Raw genomic sequence first — 25,284 nt, 5'->3', positions numbered from 1 at the left:
ATGCATTATATTCGCATATTTCTTGTAACATCTGACATTTGAACATGTCGTGTAACAATGCACACATTTGTAATATGTATGTGGCTATAATTTTTCATGATAAACATTCCAAGGCACAATTTATGCATTCAAATACTCTTCACCTCTGTAACTAAAGCCGAATTAGTTGGGAAACTAAAATAATTTGAGGTAATCAGTTACATACATTTTTTTTTAAGTTAAGAAATTAAGTAAGTAGAACTTGCAGATTTGTATTTTGTACATTTTAATTGCTCTTAACTTGAAATATTTGAGTAAGCTAATTCATACACAATTTAAGATTATCATGTAATCTCAATTTAAATATTTTTAGTAGTGGAAACTTGGCTTACTTTAAAGGATTAGTTCACTTTCAAAAAAAATTTGGCTGATAATTTACTCACCCCGATGTCATCCAAGATATCCATGTCTTTCTTTCTTCAGTCGAAAAGAAATTAAGGTATTTGAGGAAAACATTCCAGGATTTTTCTACACAGAATGGACTTCAATGGCAACCAACTATTCCAATGTTCAAAGAAGGTTCAAATGTTCGTCTCAATGCAGCTTCAAAGTCACGACACGATCCCAGTCGAGAAATAAGGGTCTTATCTCGCGAAATGATCGGTCCCCAATTTGGACCCCATTGAAGTCACTATATGGAGAAACATCCTGGAATGATTTCCTCAAAAACCTTCAGTGTACATCGGGGTGAGTAAATTATCAGCAAAAATGTTTTTGAAAGTAAAACTAATCCTTTAACTAGCTAATTTAATAAATGCTACCTTGCTAATTAGTAACAAAATTCTTTGATGGCATTAGCATAGCACAGCACCCGATGAATGAGTACAGCAATTTAAAACATTTAACGTACACTGTTCTCAAACCAAGCTCATGCTCCACTCGTCACTTGATCCCCCCCCCCCCAAAACCCAACATAACAGAAACTCTTCTAAACTAGCATAACAAAACATTAAACACTACTAAATCTCCCACTCAACATTAATATAAAAAAAAAAAACATATATATGTAACACTTAATTTTAGCATTTAGGCCTACTCTGCCTTTTAAGTGTCATGGCAAAGCATGCTGGGAAATAGAAATCCCAGCCCAGTTTCAGTTAAATTTTATTTTGTCTAAATTAAAAGAAACAAGTTCATAGAACTCAAAACAATGAAAAAATTCAACTTACTTAAAATGTGTCAGTTTTGTGAAACTCAAAAGAAAGAGAAAGTTTTAAATACTCATAAAATTGAATTTGATGGAACTAATTTGTATAATTTGAGTTGGCTCTACTCAAACCAAGCGTTAGGGTGATTGACTTTCAGGACACGTGCTCATGTGTTGACTGTCTCTGTAATACTCAGGGTTCTGTATGGAAACAAGATCACGGATCTTCCCAAAGGAGTGTTTGACGGACTCTACGCCCTCCAGCTGCTGTGAGTGTAACAGCTCTATGATGAAAACCAATGAAAACTGCTCACTGTTGTTGTGCATGATGTTGTTTCATCAGCATCTCTCTCTCTCTCTTCCTCATGTGTTTCCAGGCTTTTGAATGCAAACAAGATCCACTGTCTCCGTGCAAACACCTTTACGGACCTGCAGAATCTCTCGCTGCTTTCTCTATACGACAACAAGATCCAGACGCTGGCCAAGGGCACCTTCACCTCACTGCGCGCGATACAGACCCTGTGAGCACACACACCTTTACACTCTTAGCAAATCAATACACAACCTTTTTGCAATGCTTATTGATATCTAATGCATTTAAATTTAGTGGTTATATTTTTATAAAAACATGCAAAATAATGTGTAGTTGATGTAGTCACCCCCTCTGGCCTAAAGTTGGTCTCTTTTTACTCGGCAGATTATTGCAGAAGTGAAAGTGCTTCATGAAATGTTACGTTTTACAAAAGAAAGTTTGAGAAATTATAGAAGTTTAAGTTTGTAAAGCAAATGTGCTGTACTAAACTTGATTTATTTTTTACCAAACATATATTTTACCAAATATTGAATCAAAGCCATATCTAACCTAAATGTGCTCCAAATTTGAAGTTGGTATCGCAAAAATGTGGGTTCGTGTGAGGTTTTGTTAACTTTAGGCGCTCTACCAAGAACAGCCACCGGGTGACAAACTGTTAAGAACCGCTCTGAGACACGAGGGTAGAGGATCCAAATTCAGCTTTATTTGAGGGCAATCCAGAGGCGTAATCCAATGTACAGGCAAGGGTCATACACAGATTGGCAGTCCAAACAAAGAAACAAACAAACAAACAAACAAAACAGGCAGGGACCAGAGGCAAGAGAGTAATCCAGGGAACAGGGCAAGATATCCAAAAACCAAGAGACAAGGAAACCAAGAGAATGCTCAGAAATGCAGTGTAACACTTAAACAAGACTTCGCGGTGAGTGAATGAATGAACATAAATAGACTGAGACTAACAGGGTGATGGGACACAGGTGAATGCAATCAGTGATAATGAGGTACAGGTGACTGTGATGAGTGATCAGAGATGATGAGTCCGGGCAGTGAGTATGGGAAATGTAGTCTGAGAGTGAACGTGAGTGTCTGATGTGGAGTGCCCTCTGGTGGCTCTCAAGGGCACTCCAGCTGGTGACCGTTACACAAACACACTGATGCGTCCTCCTGTGACAAATTAATACATTTCTGTCACAATATCACTTCTATCACGAAACAGCGGCCAAATATGGAACCTTGAGTCTCAGACCTTTTCAACGATGTGTGTTTTGTCAAAATTATAAAAAGATTTGATTATGAAATAGTGCAGTAAATTGAGTGAGATTTCAAACGTGACTCCGCCCACTAGGGGGAGGAGCCTGCTAAAAGATTTAAAGCACTCCAAATGTTTTTTGCAGGATGAATTTTCAGTGTTTAATCTTTCAAATCTAATTTATACAATATTTGATGGGGGGAAAAAAGGCATTAAAAAAGCAGAGGACAGTGATCCAGCGACACCAAACAAACAGAGTTACTTTAGGTAATTCCAGCCAAAGTAATCTGATCAGAGTAATGTCATCTTTTAGATTACACTTTTAAAGGACAAGTTCGGTATTTTACACTTAAAGCCCTGTTTACAGATCGTATCTGATGAAATAGAACGGTTAAGATAAAAATTTGGACACATGCTGCTGTCCCGAGAATTTTAGGTTTATTTCGCTTCCCCCCACCACCCCCACAATGGTTGTCTATATGCACTGGAAGATTCCGTCCTAAAAACACATTAAACTTTCGTTTACAAAGACGTGAAACTCACCGAGTGGTCAGGGGGTGTTCACTGATATCTTCACTCAAAAATCGCTGAAAAAGATGCATTCCAACAGGTTTTATCGTAGTTTTTGTCCAACTCCATTGACTTAATAGGACGTGCTGTGAGACCGCAGCACCTTTACGATATTACTCCGCCGCTTCTTCTTCTGCTTCTTCTGTGTATTCAATGAAATGCCCGTGGTTTGCTTGCAATTGGCAAAGGTGCATTATCGCCACCAACTGGGCTGGAGTGTCTATTATTCAAGCTCTCAACGGAAGAATCACGGGTGTGACGCGTTTGGCAAAATAGGTCCACAAAAGCTAAATAAACCTCAAATTCTCGGGACAGGAGCATGTGTCCAAATTTTAATCTTAACCGTTCTATTTCATCAGATACGATCTGTAAACAGGGCTTTAAGTGTAAAATACCGAACTTGTCCTTTAAGGTAATGAATACAGTTGTGTAATTTGTAATCCGTACCATTTACATTTCAGAAGTAATCTATACCCACAATGTCCTGTAGATGATTTAAGGTTACACGCACACACACACACACACACACACACACACACACACACACACACACACACACACACACACACACACACACACACACACACACACACACACACACACACACAAATACTCTGATTCATTACAGATTCTCATCTAACAAAAATATGGGTTACACTTTATTTAAAGGTGTCATTGTTACAGTGTAATTATATATTTAAGTACTGAGTAATATTTATTAACTACATGTACTAACTATAGGGTTATGGTAGGATTAGGGTTTGGTTGAGGGTTAGTTGCATGTAATTATGCATAATTTACTGTTATTACCATGGTAACTACATGTAACATATATAACAAGGACAGTGTAAAATAAAGTGTTACCAAAATATGTTCTTAAAACGATCTGCTAATAATGTTACCATTAAGTTATGAAACATTATTTCTGAATGTTCTCTGAACGTTCAAAACATACTTTTTTTTAAATGTTCTAACGAACGTTAAGGGATCCTTCCATTGTATCTTTCTTCCAACATCATGGGAATGTTACTTCTAAATGTTCTTTGAACAATCTGAAACAAGCAGAAACAATAGAGGTTATGCATCAACGTCGCTTTCCCGTGGGAACACACACACTCCCTCAGTCGGACTGAGTGGCAGAAGAGCTGAAATACATAAAGGACATTTGCCTGTGAACGCTTTATATAAATACAATATATCATCATATCGTCCAGCCCTAAAACTTGTGTAGTTTTTTTTCAGTGTTTATTTAAGAACATCCAATTATGCAGAATATAAGATGATTAGTTGTATAAGAAGTTGTCAATACAATATATAACAATACAATATATAGGGTATGATTTTACCCCATAATTCAACATATTCACAAAATGATAACTGTAAATCCTCCTTTCTCTGCCTGGATCCAGTTTCTGTGAATCACAGCGATTCATTCACTTCTCTGTTCTGTAGCTTTCAGCAGTCTGTGAAAATACACCTCAGATTTCTTGTCAAATATATTTATACAGTCAATCTCAAAGCTCTTTCCCATTTTAGATTCGTTTTGTGTGTTTTTCACGGCATTCACACCGAAAACTAACGCTGCCGCTCAGTGTAACAGTGACGTCACACGCATAAACACATTCTGAGAGCGTTCCCTGTTAGCTGGGTTACAGATCGACTCACGTAAAGGTCAAAGCACAGTTCCTGCTGGATTGATGATATGGATATGTTGTACATGAGGAACTGTGTGTTAGACAGGCCTGTGTCATAAGCTGAATGTGTGTGTGTTTTCCTCAGTCATCTGGCTCAGAACCCGTTCATCTGCGACTGTAACCTGAAGTGGCTGGCGGATTACCTGCGCTCCAACCCCATCGAGACCAGTGGTGCCCGCTGTACCAGCCCTCGACGCCTCGCCAACAAGCGCATCGGGCAGATCAAGAGCAAGAAGTTCCGCTGCTCCGGTGAAACACACTGATCACTAAACATCACTGCACTAAACATCACTGCACTACACACTGATCACTGCACTAAACATCATTGCACTAAACACTGATCACTGCACTAAACATCACTGCACTACACACTGATCACTGCACTAAACACTGCACTAAACACTGATCACTACACTACACACTGATCACTGCACTAAACATCACTGCACTAAACACTGATCACTAAACATCACTGCACTAAACATCACTGCACTACACACTGATCACTGCACTGATCACTGCACTAAACACTGATCACTACACTACACACTGATCACTGCACTGATCACTGCACTAAACACTGATCACTGCACTACACACTGATCACTGCACTGATCACTGCACTAAACACTGATCACTACACTACACACTGATCACTGCACTAAACATCACTGCACTACACACTGATCACTGCACTAAACACTGATCACTGCACTAAACATCACTGCACTACACACTGATCACTGCACTGATCACTGCACTAAACACTGATCACTACACTACACACTGATCACTGCACTAAACATCACTGCACTACACACTGATCACTGCACTAAACACTGCACTTAACACTGATCACTACACTACACACTGATCACTGCACTAAACATCACTGCACTACACACTGATCACTGCACTAAACATCGCTGCACTAAACACTGATCACTGCACTAAACATCACTGCACTACACACTGATCACTGCACTAAACACTGCACTAAACACTGATCACTACACTACACACTGATCACTGCACTAAACATCACTGCACTACACACTGATCACTAAACATCACTGCACTAAACATCACTGCACTACACACTGATCACTGCACTGATCACTGCACTAAACACTGATCACTACACTACACACTGATCACTGCACTGATCACTGCACTAAACACTGATCACTGCACTACACACTGATCACTGCACTGATCACTGCACTAAACACTGATCACTACACTACACACTGATCACTGCACTAAACATCACTGCACTACACACTGATCACTGCACTAAACACTGATCACTGCACTAAACATCACTGCACTACACACTGATCACTGCACTGATCACTGCACTAAACACTGATCACTACACTACACACTGATCACTGCACTAAACATCACTGCACTACACACTGATCACTGCACTAAACACTGCACTAAACACTGATCACTACACTACACACTGATCACTGCACTAAACATCACTGCACTACACACTGATCACTGCACTAAACATCGCTGCACTACACACTGATCACTGCACTACACACTGATCACTGCACTAAACATCGCTGCACTAAACATAACTGCACTACACACTGATCACTGCACTGATCACTGCACTAAACACTGATCACTACACTACACACTGATCACTGCACTAAACATCACTGCACTACACACTGATCACTGCACTGAACACTGATCACTGCACTAAACATCACTGCACTACACACTGATCACTGCACTACACACTGATCACTGCACTGAACACTGATCACTGCACTAAACATCACTGCACTACACACTGATGCACTACACTAAACATCGCTGCACTAAACACTGATCACTTCACTGCACTAAACATCACTGCACTACACACTGATCACTGCACTGATCACTGCACTAAACACTGATCACTACACTACACACTGATCACTGCACTAAACATCACTGCACTACATACTGATCACTGCACTACACATCACTGCACTACACACTGATGCACTACACACTGATCACTGCACTAAACATCGCTGCACTAAACACTGATCACTTCACTGCACTAAACATCACTGCACTACACACTGATCACTGCACTACACACTGATCACTGCACTACACACTGGTCACTGCACTACACACTGATCACTGCACTACACACTGATCACTGCACTACACACTGATCACTGCACTAAACATCACTGCACTACACACTGATCACTGCACTAAACATCACTGCACTACACACTGATCACTGCACTAAACATCACTGCACTAAACATCACTGCACTACACACTGATCACTGCACTCACTGCACTAAACTACACACTGATCACTGCACTACACACTGATCACTGCACTAAACACTGATCACTGCACTACACATTGATCACTGCACTCACTGCACTAAACTACACACTGATCACTGCACTACACACTGATCACTGCACTCACTGCACTAAACTACACACTGATCACTGCACTACACACTGATCACTGCACTCACTGTACTAAACTACACACTGATCACTGCACTAAACTAATCACTGCACTACACACTGATCACTGCACTACACATTGATTACTGCACTCACTGCACTAAACTACACACTGATCACTGCACTACACACTGATCACTGCACTACACATTGATTACTGCACTCACTGCACTAAACTACACACTGATCACTGCACTACACATTGATTACTGCACTCACTGCACTAAACTACACACTGATCACTGCACTACACACTGATCACTGCACTACACATTGATCACTGCACTACACACTGATCACTGCACTACACACTGATCACTGCACTCACTGCACTACACACTGATCACTGCACTACACACTGATCACTGCACTCACTGCACTAAACTACACACTGATCACTGCACATTGATTACTGCACTCACTGCTCTAAACTACACACTGATCACTGCACTACACACTGATCACTGCACTACACACTGATCACTGCACTCACTGCACTAAACTACACACTGATCACTGCACATTGATTACTGCACTCACTGCTCTAAACTACACACTGATCACTGCACTACACATTGATTACTGCACTACACATTGATTATTTTATTCCATGCCGTTGCATACGTCTACTATATCTTCTATATCATTAGTAGTCTACTATATCATTTATGCATTTGGCAGATGCTTTTCAGATCCAAAGCGACTTATATTGCATTTCAAGATACACATTTACATTCTTAGCAGTTCTTGCTTTCCCTGGGAATTGAACCCATGACCTTAGCGTTGCAAGTTGCAAGTGCCAACGCTCTACTGTTTGAGCTACAGGAAAGCTACATGGCTACATATCTTGATAGCAGTAGCACAGTAAAATCTTTTAAATGTTTTATGCTATACACAATGGAGTTGTACTACCGTATACATGCATACTACTCAAGACGAGCCTATAATAACACTTGAAACCCTTGAGATGCTGATTGGTGATTCTTGTCCTGTTGTGTCTCCATCACAGCCAAAGAGCAGTACGTCATCCCGGGTGAGTGTGTGTCCCATTCACTGTACATCACACACAGCTTTTCTTAATAGTCTGTGTTTGCACAGGTGCGTTTATTCCAGTACACTGCTAAACATGTCTTTCAAAGAAGAAAATACTATTTCAGCTTTTCAACTTCACAATTTCACGTTCAATGTGTTACTTGCCGTTTCTTTGTAAATGTTTGTGAAATTGACTAACAATTTCGGTTACACTTTATTGTGATAGTCCACTTTAGACAATCTACTTATAAATAACTACATGTCAACTAACTCTCATTAGAGTATTAGTAGAGTGTTAGGGTTAGTAGAATAAGTCTGAAGTGGACCAATGAAATAAAGTGTAACCACAACGTTACAAGTGATTTTTTTTTTTTTAACAAAGTACACTCTTAGAATAAAAGGTTCTATGGGGTTCTAAATAGAACTTTAGGATTCTTGACTCAATTTTAAAGAAATTTTTATGGCAAAAAGGTTCCATATCAGTAAAAAATGTCTTAAAGTCTCCCTGTAGTCAATAATTGTATCCCTTAAAAATCATCTTTGATCACCAAAATTCCTTGAAAAAAATATCTTCATGCCTTAAAATATCTTGACTGTAACTCGACACACTTGCCTCATTTAGTATGCGTGGTTCTATGAATATGCAAATGAGCCCCATCTCCACTCACTCACTCAGCTCAGAGATCCACTGGTTGACGATCACACGTTGATCTGATTGGTTACAAGGTAGTTTGTGACGTCAGAAACACCAGCGATTTCAAAGCGTGTTTTTGAGACTGTCTTTGGTTCACTGCAGTTTTAAGGAGGAAATACTCAGCAATGGTGTCGACTTATGAACTTACACATGGTTTGTCTTAAAGCAGATTAAAAACACCACATAGACACATAAACTACATTAAAAGCTGGATTTTCACCACAGGAGGACTTTAAATGATGGCATAATGCTTTCATGTGTAATGGGTTATTTACATTTTTTCTACAGATAAAGTATGTTCACAAGCTGTTTAAATCATAATATTTAATTAAAAGAAAAATAATAATTAAAACTAAATGAATTTAAACTAAACCCATAAAGTGATGGAACCCTTTAAGGTTCCATATAGAAGCTTTACTTCTAAGAGTGTAAGAAAGATTGAAGAAATGTAAGTTTTGGAAGATCTTGTAATCATCGCTCGCCGTCTCCTGGAGTGTGTGTTAATTATTGAACACTAGTTAGATAACAGCCTTGCTCTTCGGCACATGCAAACACTTCCTTTGTTAAAGCAGTCTGACATTTTCCTCATGTTTCTTTTGAGCCTGAACCCAGAAATATGTGTTCGAGCAACGTTTTGCCGAAAACGTTATTTCTGAATATTCTCAGAATGTCCAGTTTTTTGGGATTTAAAAAAAATTTACATTTCGTGATTGAGTGTAAAAAAAAAAGTTAAAAAAAAAAAACCTTTTCTCTATTTTATTTTTCTTCAAACAATATGGGAATGTTACTTTTGAATGTTCTCTGAAAAAAAGAAGTAACATTTAAAAAACACGTCCAACTAAAATGTCTCAGAAAGTGTATGTATAAATAGAGTTTTTGAGCTGCTAAAGTTTTGAGAACATTATTATTAACCCTCTGGTGCTCTTCACGTGTTAGTCAAAAATGATTGAAAATAATGTACTATATTTTAGTTCGATAATGTTTTTATTTAATATTTAGTATTTTTAGGAGGCTTTATGGTACTAAATTATATTTACGCTGTATTTATAATCCATTTATTCACTTTTTGAGCATAGACCTGAAAATTGAATTTCCAACTTAAACTGTGGTAAATCCTGAATGCTTTAGAGCGACAGACTGAAGTTTGATTTCTTTTCAAAGACGACACTTGGCAGATTATTGCTGCAGTGAAAAAAGTGAACTGAAAACTTTTTACAGAATTTTACGTTTATTGTTATGAAATTTTTGATATGAAATATATATTTTCAAAATCATGTTTTACTCAAAAACTACAAGAAAATCAAGGCCATAAATCTAAACAAGTTGTGTTCCAAATGTGAGCTTGATATCTCAATAAATGAGCGTTCAGTGAGATGTAGTTCGGCTGCAGTACCAAACGCTTCCACTAGAGGAAACTCGTCTCCATTCATTTACAATGCGCTCATGTTTGACGGCTATTAACTGTGACTATTATTTACAGGACCATTTAACCTTTTCAAATCATGTCCATGATCTTTTTGTGTGTTCACACAGCAAGTGCCAAAACCTTTACCAAGTTTAGGTCAAAAATGACCCAAGAGCACCAGATATTAGACCAGATAACTGGAAGAACGCTTGTTTGTAACTTTGAGAGAGTTTCCGGCTGACGGAGTTGTTTTTGCTGCAGGAACGGAGGACACCCGTCTGAACAATGACTGTAATAATGACCCGGTCTGTCCCGCCAAGTGCCGCTGCGAGTCTAACGTAGTGGACTGTTCCAACCTGAGGCTGAACCGCATCCCTGAACACATCCCAGCCTCCACCACTGAACTGTAAGACGTCATCAGCCAGTGTTTCTGATAAGATCTGATAAGAACGGACTCCAGAAGTCTGTTGGGTTTAATCTCTCTTTCATATGTTTTCTCAAGCCGTCTCAACAACAACGAGATCACGACGATAGAAGCCACGGGTGTCTTCAAGACGCTGTCTCATCTGAAGAAGATGTAAGTCCCGCTCAGGGTCAGGTGTCGCTTTAATGTGATCGATTACGTGTCTTATCGATTCATAATTTGGGTTCCAATAAAGTAAAATAAAAAACGTAGATATCATTGACATTTAGTCTTATTGCAGGTGTAAAATGTCTAAAAATGCTCTAGGAAAACATCTAGCATAACAAACATACACTTCAAGCATCAGTAAAGACTATTCATTAAAAAAAGAACAAATAATCGCAACAAATAGATACAACTAAACAAAGATATGATTGAAAGGTACAGAAACTGTAATCAAATGTAAATAACACTGTGTTTTTTGATTAGTGTTATTATAGAGCGGGAATATTAGTGTTATTATAGAGCGGGAACATTAGTGTTGTTATAGAGCGGGAATATTAGTGTTATTATAGAGCGGGAATATTAGTGTTGTTATAGAGCTGGAATATTAGTGTTATTATAGAGCAGGAATATTATATAGAGCAGGAATATTAGTGTTATTATAGAGCAGGAATATTAGTGTTATTATAGAGCAGGAATATTAGTGTTATTATAGAGCAGGAATATTATATAGAGCAGGAATATTAGTGTTATTATAGAGCAGGAATATTATATAGAGCAGGAATATTAGTGTTATTATAGAGCAGGAATATTATATAGAGCAGGAATATTAGTGTTATTATAGAGCAGGAATATTAGTGTTATTATAGAGCAGGAATATTAGTGTTATTATAGAGCAGGAATATTATATAGAGCAGGAATATTAGTGTTATTATAGAGCAGAAATATTATATAGAGCAGAAATATTAGTGTTATTATAGAGCGGGAATATTAGTGTTATTATAGAGCAGGAAAATTAGTGTTCTTATAGAGCAGGAATATTAGTGTTATTATAGAGCTGGAATATTAGTGTTATTATAGAGCAGGAATATTAGTGTTATTATAGAGCAGGAATATTAGTGTTATTATAGAGCGGGAATATTAGTGTTATTATAGAGCGGGAATATTAGTGTTCTTATAGAGCAGGAATATTAGTGTTATTATAGAGCGGGAATATTAGTGTTATAGAGCGGGAATATTAGTGTTATTATAGACGGGAATATTAGTGTTATTATAGAGCGGGAATATTAGTGTTATTATAGACGGGAATATTAGTGTTATTATAGAGCAGGAATATTAGTGTTATTATAGAGCGGGAATATTAGTGTTATAGAGCGGGAATATTAGTGTTATTATAGAGCGGGAATATTAGTGTTATTATAGAGCGGGAATATTAGTGTTATAGAGCGGGAATATTAGTGTTATTATAGACGGGAATATTAGTGTTATTATAGAGCAGGAATATTAGTGTTATTATAGACAGGAATATTAGTGTTCTTATAGAGCGGGAATATAAGTGTTATTATAGAGCGGGAATATTAGTGTTATTATAGAGCGGGAATATTAGTGTTATAGAGTGGGAATATTAGTGTTATAGAGCGGGAAATTAGTGTTATTATAGAGCGGGAATATTAGTGTTATTATAGAGCGGGAATATTAGTGTTATAGAGCGGGAATATTAGTGTTATTATAGAGCGGGAATATTAGTGTTATTATAGAGCAGGAATATTAGTGTTATTATAGAGACGGCAGGAACATTAGTGTTATTATAGAGCGGGAATATTAGTGTTATTATAGAGCAGGAATATTAGTGTTATTATAGAGCAGGAATATTAGTGTTATTATAGACGGGAATATTAGTGTTATTATAGAGCAGGAATATTAGTGTTATTATAGAGCGGGAATATTAGTGTTATTATAGAGCAGGAATATTAGTGTTATTATAGAGCAGGAATATTATTTGTTATTATAGAGCGGGAATATTAGTGTTCTTATAGAGCAGGAATATTAGTGTTCTTATAGAGCAGGAATATTAGTGTTATTATAGAGCAGGAATATTAGTGTTATTATAGACGGGAATATTAGTGTTATTATAGAGCAAGAATATTAGTGTTATTATAGAGCAGGAATATTAGTGTTATTATAGAGCGGGAATATTAGTGTTATTATAGAGCGGGAATATTAGTGTTATTATAGAGCAGGAATATTAGTGTTATAGAGCGGGAATATTAGTGTTATTATAGAGGAGGAATATTAGTGTTATTATAGAGCAGGAATATTAGTGTTATTATAGACGGGAATATTAGTGTTATTATAGAGCAGGAATATTAGTGTTATTATAGAGATGGAATATTAGTGTTATTATAGAGCAGGAATATTAGTGTTATTATAGAGCAGGAATATTATTTGTTATTATAGAGCGGGAATATTAGTGTTCTTATAGAGCAGGAATATTAGTGTTCTTATAGAGCAGGAATATTAGTGTTATTATAGAGCAGGAATATTAGTGTTATTATAGACGGGAATATTAGTGTTATTATAGAGCAAGAATATTAGTGTTATTATAGAGCAGTAATATTAGTGTTATTATAGAGCGGGAATATTAGTGTTATTATAGAGCGGGAATATTAGTGTTATTATAGAGCAGGAATATTAGTGTTATTATAGAGCGGGAATATTAGTGTTATTATAGAGCAGGAATATTAGTGTTATAGAGCGGGAATATTAGTGTTATTATAGAGGAGGAATATTAGTGTTATTATAGAGCAGGAATATTAGTGTTATTATAGACGGGAATATTAGTGTTATTATAGAGCAGGAATATTAGTGTTATTATAGAGATGGAATATTAGTGTTATTATAGAGCAGGAATATTAGTGTTATTATAGAGCAGGAATATTATTTGTTATTATAGAGCGGGAATATTAGTGTTCTTATAGAGCAGGAATATTAGTGTTCTTATAGAGCAGGAATATTAGTGTTATTATAGAGCAGGAATATTAGTGTTATTATAGACGGGAATATTAGTGTTATTATAGAGCAAGAATATTAGTGTTATTATAGAGCAGTAATATTAGTGTTATTATAGAGCGGGAATATTAGTGTTATTATAGAGCGGGAATATTAGTGTTATTATAGAGCAGGAATATTAGTGTTATAGAGCGGGAATATTAGTGTTATTATAGAGCAGGAATATTAGTGTTATTATAGAGCAGGAATATTAGTGTTATAGAGCGGGAATATTAGTGTTATTATAGAGCAGGAATATTAGTGTTATTATAGAGCAGGAATATTAGTGTTATTATAGAGCAAGAATATTAGTGTTATTATAGAGCAGTAATATTAGTGTTATTATAGAGCGGGAATATTAGTGTTATTATAGAGCAGGAATATTAGTGTTATAGAGCAGGAATATAAGTGTTATTATAGAGCAGGAATATTAGTGTTATTATAGAGCAGGAATATTAGTGTTATTATAGAGCAGGAATATTAGTGTTATAGAGCGGGAATATTAGTGTTATTATAGAGCAGGAATATTAGTGTTATAGAGCGGGAATATTAGTGTTATTATAGAGCAGGAATATTAGTGTTATTATAGAGCAGGAATATTAGTGTTATTATAGAGCAGGAATATTAGTGTTATAGAGCAGGAATATAAGTGTTATTATAGAGCAGGAATATTAGTGTTATTATAGAGCAGGAATATTAGTGTTATTATAGAGCAGGAATATTAGTGTTATAGAGCGGGAATATTAGTGTTATTATAGAGCAGGAATATTAGTGTTATAGAGCGGGAATATTAGTGTTATTATAGAGGAGGAATATTAGTGTTATTATAGAGCAGGAATATTAGTGTTATTATAGAGCAGGAATATTAGTGTTATAGAGCGGGAATATTAGTGTTATTATAGAGCAGGAATATTAGTGTTATTATAGAGCAGGAATATTAGTGTTATTATAGAGCAGGAATATTAGTGTTATTATAGAGCAGGAATATTAGTGTTATTATAGAGCAGGAATATTAGTGTTATAGAGCGGGAATATTAGTGTTATTATAGAGCAGGAATATTAGTGTTATTATAGAGCAGGAATATTTGTGTTATAGAGCGGGAATATTAGTGTTATTATAGTGCAGGAATATTAGTGTTATTATAGAGCAGGAATATTAGTGTTATTTTAGTGCAGGAATATTAGTGTTATTATAGAGACGGCAGGAATATTAGTGTTATTATAGAGCAGGAATATTAGTGTTATTATAGAGCGGGAATATAAGTGTTATTATAGAGCGGGAATATTAGTGTTATTATAGAGCGGGAATATTAGTGTTATAGAGTGGGAATATTAGTGTTATAGAGCGGGAAATTAGTGTTATTATAGAGCGGGAATATTAGTGTTATTATAGAGCGGGAATATTAGTGTTATAGAGCGGGAATATTAGTGTTATTATAGAGCGGGAATATTAGTGTTATTATAGAGACAGCAGGAATATTAGTGTTATTATAGAGACGGCAGGAATATTAGTGTTATTATAGAGCAGGAATATTAGTGTTATTATAGAGCAGGAATATTAGTGTTATTATAGACGGGAATATTAGTGTTATTATAGAGCAGGAATATTAGTGTTATTATAGAGCAGATATATTATTGTTATTATAGAGCAGGAATATTAGTGTTATTATAGAGCAGGAATATTATTTGTTATTATAGAGCGGGAATATTAGTGTTCTTATAGAGCAGGAATATTAGTGTTCTTATAGAGCAGGAATATTAGTGTTATTATAGAGCAGGAATATTAGTGTTATTATAGACGGGAATATTAGTGTTATTATAGAGCAAGAATATTAGTGTTATTATAGAGCAGGAATATTAGTGTTATTATAGAGCGGGAATATTAGTGTTATTATAGAGCGGGGATATTAGTGTTATTATAGAGCAGGAATATTAGTGTTATAGAGCGGGAATATTAGTGTTATTATAGAGGAGGAATATTAGTGTTATTATAGAGCAGGAATATTAGTGTTATTATAGATGGGAATATTAGTGTTATTATAGAGCAGGAATATTAGTGTTATTATAGAGCTGGAATATTAGTGTTATTATAGAGCAGGAATATTAGTGTTATTATAGAGCAGGAATATTATTTGTTATTATAGAGCGGGAATATTAGTGTTCTTATAGAGCAGGAATATTAGTGTTCTTATAGAGCAGGAATATTAGTGTTATTATAGAGCAGGAATATTAGTTTTATTATAGAGCAAGAATATTAGTGTTATTATAGAGCAGTAATATTAGTGTTATTATAGAGCGGGAATATTAGTGTTATTATAGAGCGGGAATATTAGTGTTATTATAGAGCAGGAATATTAGTGTTATAGAGCGGGAATATGAGTGTTATTATAGAGCAGGAATATTAGTGTTATTATAGAGCAGGAATATTAGTGTTATTATAGAGCAGGAATATTAGTGTTATTATAGAGCAGGAATATTAGTGTTATAGAGCGGGAATATTAGTGTTATTATAGAGCAGGAATATTAGTGTTATTATAGAGCAGGAATATTAGTGTTATAGAGCGGAAATATTAGTGTTATTATAGAGCAGGAATATTAGTGTTATTATAGAGCAGGAATATTAGTGTTATAGAGCGGGAATATTAGTGTTATTATAGAGCAGGAATATTAGTGTTATTATAGAGCAGGAATATTAGTGTTATTATAGAGCAAGAATATTAGTGTTATTATAGAGCAGTAATATTAGTGTTATTATAGAGCGGGAATATTAGTGTTATTATAGAGCGGGAATATTAGTGTTATTATAGAGCAGGAATATTAGTGTTATAGAGCGGGAATATTAGTGTTATTATAGAGCGGGAATATTAGTGTTATTATAGAGCAGGAATATTAGTGTTATTATAGAGACGGCAGGAATATTAGTGTTATTATAGAGCAGGAATATTAGTGTTATTATAGAGCAGGAATATTAGTGTTATTATAGACGGGAATATTAGTGTTATTATAGAGCAGGAATATTAGTGTTATTATAGAGCGGATATATTATTGTTATTATAGAGCAGGAATATTAGTGTTATTATAGAGCAGGAATATTATTTGTTATTATAGAGCGGGAATATTAGTGTTCTTATAGAGCAGGAATATTAGTGTTCTTATAGAGCAGGAATATTAGTGTTATTATAGAGCAGGAATATTAGTGTTATTATAGACGGGAATATTAGTGTTATTATAGAGCAAGAATATTAGTGTTATTATAGAGCAGGAATATTAGTGTTATTATAGAGCGGGAATATTAGTGTTATTATAGAGCGGGAATATTAGTGTTATTATAGAGCAGGAATATTAGTGTTATAGAGCGGGAATATTAGTGTTATTATAGAGGAGGAATATTAGTGTTATTATAGAGCAGGAATATTAGTGTTATTATAGATGGGAATATTAGTGTTATTATAGAGCAGGAATATTAGTGTTATTATAGAGCTGGAATATTAGTGTTATTATAGAGCAGGAATATTAGTGTTATTATAGAGCAGGAATATTATTTGTTATTATAGAGCGGGAATATTAGTGTTCTTATAGAGCAGGAATATTAGTGTTCTTATAGAGCAGGAATATTAGTGTTATTATAGAGCAGGAATATTAGTGTTATTATAGAGCAAGAATATTAGTGTCATTATAGAGCAGTAATATTAGTGTTATTATAGAGCGGGAATATTAGTGTTATTATAGAGCGGGAATATTAGTGTTATTATAGAGCAGGAATATTAGTGTTATAGAGCGGGAATATGAGTGTTATTATAGAGCAGTAATATTAGTGTTATTATAGAGCAGGAATATTAGTGTTATTATAGAGCAGGAATATTAGTGTTATAGAGCGGGAATATTAGTGTTATTATAGAGCAGGAATATTAGTGTTATTATAGAGCAGGAATATTAGTGTTATTATAGAGCAGGAATATTAGTGTTATAGAGCGGAAATATTAGTGTTATTATAGAGCAGGAATATTAGTGTTATTATAGAGCAGGAATATTAGTGTTATAGAGCGGGAATATGAGTGTTATTATAGAGCAGGAATATTAGTGTTATTATAGAGCAGGAATATTAGTGTTATTATAGAGCAGGAATATTAGTGTTATAGAGCGGTAATATTAGTGTTATTATAGAGCAGGAATATTAGTGTTATTATAGAGCAGGAATATTAGTGTTATAGAGCAGGAATATTAGTGTTATTATAGAGCAGGAATATTAGTGTTATTATAGAGCAGGAATATTAGTGTTATTATAGAGGAAGAATATTAGTGTTATTATAGAGCAGTAATATTAGTGTTATTATAGAGCGGGAATATTAGTGTTATTATAGAGCGGGAATATTAGTGTTATTATAGAGACGGAATATTAGTGTTATAGAGCGGGAATATGAGTGTTATTATAGAGCAGGAATATTAGTGTTATTATAGAGCAGGAATATTAGTGTTATTATAGAGACGGCAGGAATATTAGTGTTATTATAGAGCAGGAATATTAGTGTTATAGAGCGGGAATATTAGTGTTATTATAGAGCAGGAATATTAGTGTTATTACAGAGCAGGAATATTAGTGTTATTATAGAGCAGGAATATTAGTGTTATAGAGCGGAAATATTAGTGTTATTATAGAGCAGGAATATTAGTGTTATTATAGAGCAGGAATATTAGTGTTATAGAGCGGGAATATTAGTGTTATTATAGAGCAGGAATATTAGTGTTATTATAGAGCAGGACTATTAGTGTTATTATAGAGCAGGAATATTAGTGTTATTATAGAGCAGGAATATTAGTGTTATTATAGAGCAGGATTATTAGTGTTATAGAGCGGGAATATTAGTGTTATTATAGAGCAGGAATATTAGTGTTATAGAGCAGGAATATTAGTGTTATTATAGAGGAGGAATATTAGTGTTATTATAGAGCAGGAATATTAGTGTTATTATAGAGCAGGAATATTAGTGTTATAGAGCAGGAATATTAGTGTTATAGAGCGGGAATATTAGTGTTATTATAGAGCAGGAATATTAGTGTTATTATAGAGCGGGAATATTAGTGTTATTATAGAGCAGGAATATTAGTGTTATTATAGAGCAGGAATATTAGTGTTATTATAGAGCAGGAATATTAGTGTTATTATAGAGCAGGATTATTAGTGTTATAGAGCGGGAATATTAGTGTTATTATAGAGCAGGAATATTAGTGTTATAGAGCAGGAATATTAGTGTTATTATAGAGGAGGAATATTAGTGTTATTATAGAGCAGGAATATTAGTGTTATTATAGAGCAGGAATATTAGTGTTATAGAGCAGGAATATTAGTGTTATAGAGCGGGAATATTAGTGTTATTATAGAGCAGGAATATTAGTGTTATTATAGAGCAGGAATATTAGTGTTATTATAGAGCAGGAATATTAGTGTTATTATAGAGCAGGAATATTAGTGTTATTATAGAGCAGGAATATTAGTGTTATAGAGCGGGAATATTAGTGTTATTATAGAGCAGGAATATTAGTGTTATTATAGAGCAGGAATATTAGTGTTATAGAGCTGGAATATTAGTGTTATTATAGTGCAGGAATATTAGTGTTATTATAAAGCAGGAATATTAGTGTTATTATAGAGCAGGAATATTAGTGTTATTATAGTGCAGGAATATTAGTGTTATTATAGAGCAGGAATATTAGTGTTATTATAGTGCAGGAATATTAGTGTTATAGAGACGGCAGGAATATTAGTGTTATTATAGAGCGGGAATATTAGTGTTATAGAGCAGGAATATTAGTGTTATTATAGAGTGGGAATATTAGTGTTATTATAGAGCAGGAATATTAGTGTTATTATAGAGCAGGAATATTAGTGTTATTATAGAGCGGGAATATTAGTGTTCTTATAGAGCAGGAATATTAGTGTTATTATAGAGCAGGAATATTAGTGTTATTATAGAGCGGGAATATTAGTGTTATTATAGAGCGGGAATATTAGTGTTATTATAGAGCGGGAATATTAGTGTAATTATAGAGCGGGAATATTAGTGTTATTATAGAGCAGGAATATTAGTGTTCTTATAGAGCAGGAATATTAGTGTTATTATAGAGCAGGAATATTAGTGTAATTATAGAGCGCGAATATTAGTGTTATTATAGAGCAGGAATATTAGTGTTATTATAGAGCAGGAATATTAGTGTTATTATAGTGCAGGAATATTAGTGTTATTATAGAGCAGGAATATTAGTGTTATTATAGTGCAGGAATATTAGTGTTATTATAGAGACGGCAGGAATATTAGTGTTATTATAGAGCGGGAATATTAGTGTTATAGAGCAGGAATATTAGTGTTATAGAGCGGGAATATTAGTGTTATTATAGAGCAGGAATATTAGTGTTATTATAGAGCAGGAATATTAGTGTTATTATAGAGCGGGAATATTAGTGTTCTTATAGAGCAGGAATATTAGTGTTATTATAGAGCAGGAATATTAGTGTTATTATAGAGCTGGAATATTAGTGTTATAGAGCGGGAATATTAGTGTTATTATAGAGCGGGAATATTATAGAGCAGGAATATTAGTGTTATTATAGAGCGGGAATATTAGTGTTATTATAGAGCGGGAATATTAGTGTTATTATAGAGCGGGAATATTAGTGTTATTATAGAGCGGGAATATTAGTGTTATTATAGAGCGGGAATATTAGTGTTCTTATAGAGCGGGAATATTAGTGTTCTTATAGAGCGGGAATATTAGTGTTATTATAGAGCGGGAATATTAGTGTTATTATAGAGCGGGAATATTAGTGTTATTATAGAGCGGGAATATTAGTGTAATTATAGAGCGGGAATATTAGTGTTATTATAGAGCAGGAATATTAGTGTTCTTATAGAGCAGGAATATTAGTGTTATTATAGAGCAGGAATATTAGTGTAATTATAGAGCGCGAATATTAGTGTTATTATAGAGCAGGAATATTAGTGTTATTATAGAGCAGGAATTATTAGTGTTATTATAGAGCAGGAATATTAGTGTAATTATAGAGCAGGAATATTAGTGTTATTATAGAGCAGGAATATTAGTGTTATTATAGAGCAGGAATATTAGTGTAATTATAGAGCGGGAATATTAGTGTTATTATAGAGACGGCAGGAATATTAGTGTTATTATAGAGCAGGAATATTAGTGTAATTATAGAGCGGGAATATTAGTGTTATTATAGAGACGGCAGGAATATTAGTGTTATTATAGAGCAGGAATATTAGTGTAATTATAGAGCGGGAATATTAGTGTTATTATAGAGGAGGAATATTAGTGTTATTATAGAGACGGCAGGAATATTAGTGTTATTATAGAGCAGGAATATTAGTGTTATTATAGAGCGGGAATATTAGTGTAATTATAGAGCGGGAATATTAGTGTTATTATAGAGCGGGAATATTAGTGTTATTATAGAGCGGGAATATTAGGCTGCTGTCACTTTAAGAGCTGCACAGATCAAATTTTTCCAAAATATTTGATCCAAAATACTGTAACACACGCCTGCAACACAGAAAACAGTCTAAAGTCATTCTGAAATGCTTAAAAGAATCGATAAGTGGAATTGAAATGTTATTTTTATAACAAGTATCCGATCCCTGACCTCAAGTGTTCGTTTCCCGACCCTAGCGCTCTCATGTCTGTCCGTGTGACTGGTTGTGATTCTTTACTAATGTTCCCCTTCGATCCGCAGAAACCTGAGTAACAATAAGATCTCTGAGATCGAGGACGGGGCGTTTGAAGGGGCGTCTTCGGTCAGTGAGCTGCACCTGACGGCCAATCAGCTGGATGCGGCTCACAGTGGGATGTTCCGGGGTCTGGACGGCCTCCGCATGCTGTGAGCTCATGCACTGCACTCATACACTATCAGAATGCAGCATTTTCTGTATTTTATTTTGATGGTTCCTTTTTAACACTCTGTTGACTATAAGCAACTTTTCAACTACATGTCAACTTTTTCTAACGCCAACCTTACCAGTCTACTAATACTCTACTAATACTCTAATGAGAGCTAGTAGACATGTAGGTGCAATGTTACTTCCAGACAACAGACTGTGTTAAAGGGACCATGAAACCGCATGTTCTTCCTCTGAGTTCATCCTCATGCTCTGTGTTTTCCAGGATGCTGCGGAACAATCGCATCGGCTGCATTCACAACAACAGCTTCACAGGCTTACACAACGTGCGTCTGCTGTCCCTGTACGACAACACGCTGAGCACCATCACCCCGGGAGCCTTCGACACGCTGCAGAGCCTCTCCACCCTGTACGGGACAACCCGCCATTAGCATGAGCTGATAGACACACAAGCGTTAGCATGAGCTGATAAACACACAAGCGTTAGCATGAGCTGATAGACACACGTTTCCTCAAACCAGTAACTTGAGCTGGGAACGATAGCAGGGAACAGTCTCAGAACGTTACGAACAAACGTTCTTCTAGTAACGTTAATAGAACATTCGTTCAAAGTTATCTGGCCTTTAATAATGTTCTCAAAGCATTAGCACAAAAACATTATTTATACATTTGTTTATACATATTTATGCTACTTGTTTCAGGACGTTCAGAGAATATTCAAGAGTAACATTCCCATAATATTTGCAAAATGAAATGTTCCTTTAAAGGAGTAGTTCACTTCAGAGTTAAAGTTTCCTGATGATTCACTCTAAAAAAAATTTTGACAGATGTTTGTCTAGATAAGACTCTTATTCCTCGGCTGGATCGTGTCGAGACTTTGAACCTTCGGATGCTGTGTATCCAGGGTCGCTATATAATGGAATTTTGTTCATTCCATTCCCAAAACTGGCCAGTAATCTCGCAAAAATGCCAAAGTTAGCTCACTGATTTTCGGAAAGGCACACATAAAAACACACATTTACCCTTGTTTGCATCTGCAAGCCCCGCCTTCTAAATGAAAGAGCCAATCGCCAACTGGTAAAGTCATTGCATCCCTGTAGCTCGAATCATTTCCCCATTCAAAGAGATGAAACTCTGCGTTTCAAAGATGGCCGCCGACTGACATGACTTGCCTTATAGGGGCTTTGGTTTGTTCCTGCAGACGAGGCTGATTAACATCTGTGTGTGTGTGTGTGTGTGTGTGGCAGAAACCTGCTGGCCAACCCGTTCAACTGTGACTGCCGCCTGTCCTGGCTGAGCATCTGGCTGAGGAACCGAAAGATCGTGACGGGGAACCCTCGCTGCCAGCGGCCCGCCTTCCTCAAAGAGATTCCCCTGCAGGACGTCGCTCTGCCAGACTTCCGCTGCGAAGACGGTGGGATATACAGTCAAACCAACATCTATTCACACACCTTCAACATTTCTCACATTATCAGTTTATTCACTATAGCTGAGCGGAATCAGCTGATATTTGACTGGTTTTGTCCGTCCTTCTGTTAGACTGTCTCACACATGAATTATGTTGAATATCTGTCAGCTGTTAAATTTAACTACACAATTAGATAATACCAGTTTAGCTCAACCAATCACCAAGCAATGCTTCATTTTGTTCAGTCTGTGTGTAAAAAGAGCATTAGCAATTAAAGACAAAATACTTCAGCAAAACATGATCAGCTCAAAGTGTCCCAATCATTTTTAATCCCAAATGTTTATGAATATCACTGGTAGTCTCTGTATGAAGAGTGTTTGGGTATAATATGTCACTTTTTACTTTATTCTGCTCTCCTCACTTACAGAAATTACCTATAGTGTCCTGATCACACTAGTGAAACAATATCAAAAATGATATCTGGTGTCTGAATAATTATTACTTTGAGTGTAATTCAGCGAAGAGTGTGTGTGTATCCGCAGTGTTGTGCGAGTGCTAACGCTAGTGTTTCCCTCAGATCACGAGGAGGCGAGCTGCTCTCCGCCGGTCCAGTGTCCCAGCGAGTGCTCCTGTCTGGAGACGGTGGTGCGCTGCAGCAACAAGCACCTGCACCTCTTACCCAAAGGCATTCCTCGCAACGTCACCGAGCTGTGAGTCTGCGCCACCATGAGCCAAAACCATTACACCGCGCGGCCTAGCCAAGCGGCAACCTTCCAGTCTCTCTCTTCAATCCAACACGGAAGTGACTTAAACTGCAGTTCATCCACTGGCCACTAGAGAGTCAATCCCATAAACCCCCATGTTAAAATGCCCAACTTTACTGCAGAAAAACACGTTTACAGTCTGGTGCAAAAAGTGGTTTTGGTCTATATAGCTAATGTTGCCCTTCATGACGACTGTGAGGGGGTGAATTTCTTTTATAACTCATCCGTTTATATTATATTAAGCCTTAAAGTTCTGCATAATTAAGGGCGTGGCCACTTGAGTGACAGGTGGATTGCTGCTGATGTCACTACTAGCCGTTTGTCTGCTGTCTGCTAGCGTCACGTCTCCTCAGATAATCCGACTCGCTGCACATTTTCGTTTATCCGGGAGTGACGCGCGGCCAAGATGGCGACGGCCGGCTCCGCCCACTTTGGGCTTCACAAATGCTGTTCAGAAACACTACGGATGACATCACACACACAACATCCATATTTTTTTTACAGTCTATGGTCCTAACCAGAAGGACCTGGCTGTAGCCTGCACACTCACTCTGATTGGCTCGGTCATCTTTCATAGGCATACATGATAGGAAATGTAGTCTTTAATATAATGCTCAGACAGTACAACGTTAGCCTGCCTCTGGCAATGGCAAGAGAAATTATGATTTGAACGACATATACTCCGTCCCTCACCGACCACGAACACATCATGTTTGCCTATGAAAGATGATCGAGCCAATCAGAGTAGGTATGGGGCGGAGCCACACGTGTAGCCCCACCTAGTTCTGCTGCAGCCAGGTGTTCTTGACATCAAGTGACAAATCCACAGCCAATCAGAGCATATGTCATGTTAATCTGTATCAAGATGAGAACCAATAAGATTTCACAGTGGGCGGAGCTACTCAGATGAGAACATTTTACTTATTTTTCTTGTTTGTTTATTTAATCAGGGACAATTCACATTAATAATACATGAAAAAAGCAAGATTTAGCCAAATTTAGCTCATCTTCATCCGCAGTCCCTCTTAAGTTTAGGCCTAAATATTTTTTTGAGGTATTTTTGCTGGTCACAAAAACTCTTTAATGTAAGATTC

The 25,284-nt window shown here is 36.0% G+C and overlaps 1 protein-coding gene across 2 annotated transcripts in view; it reads left to right on the top strand.

Annotated features, from left to right (window-relative positions):
• Positions 1-25,284, top strand: part of slit1a (slit homolog 1a) — a 120,550-nt gene that overhangs the window by 61,957 nt on the left and 33,309 nt on the right. For both annotated transcript variants that reach the window (XM_082153753.1, XM_082153752.1), the window contains 10 exons: positions 1,384-1,455; positions 1,564-1,707; positions 5,098-5,261; positions 8,533-8,556; positions 10,916-11,060; positions 11,157-11,231; positions 21,856-21,999; positions 22,284-22,427; positions 23,266-23,432; positions 24,004-24,136. In XM_082153753.1, coding sequence (XP_082009879.1) covers positions 1,384-1,455; positions 1,564-1,707; positions 5,098-5,261; positions 8,533-8,556; positions 10,916-11,060; positions 11,157-11,231; positions 21,856-21,999; positions 22,284-22,427; positions 23,266-23,432; positions 24,004-24,136 — 1,212 coding nt within the window. The remainder of the gene's footprint in view (positions 1-1,383; positions 1,456-1,563; positions 1,708-5,097; positions 5,262-8,532; positions 8,557-10,915; positions 11,061-11,156; positions 11,232-21,855; positions 22,000-22,283; positions 22,428-23,265; positions 23,433-24,003; positions 24,137-25,284) is intronic.

Source organism: Leuciscus leuciscus (assembly GCF_965113295.1).
Source record: "Leuciscus leuciscus genome assembly, chromosome: 22".
NCBI classification, from domain to species: Eukaryota; Metazoa; Chordata; class Actinopteri; order Cypriniformes; family Leuciscidae; genus Leuciscus; species Leuciscus leuciscus.
Note: the sequence above shows the minus strand (reverse complement) of the source record. Positions and strands in the feature narration are given on the sequence as shown.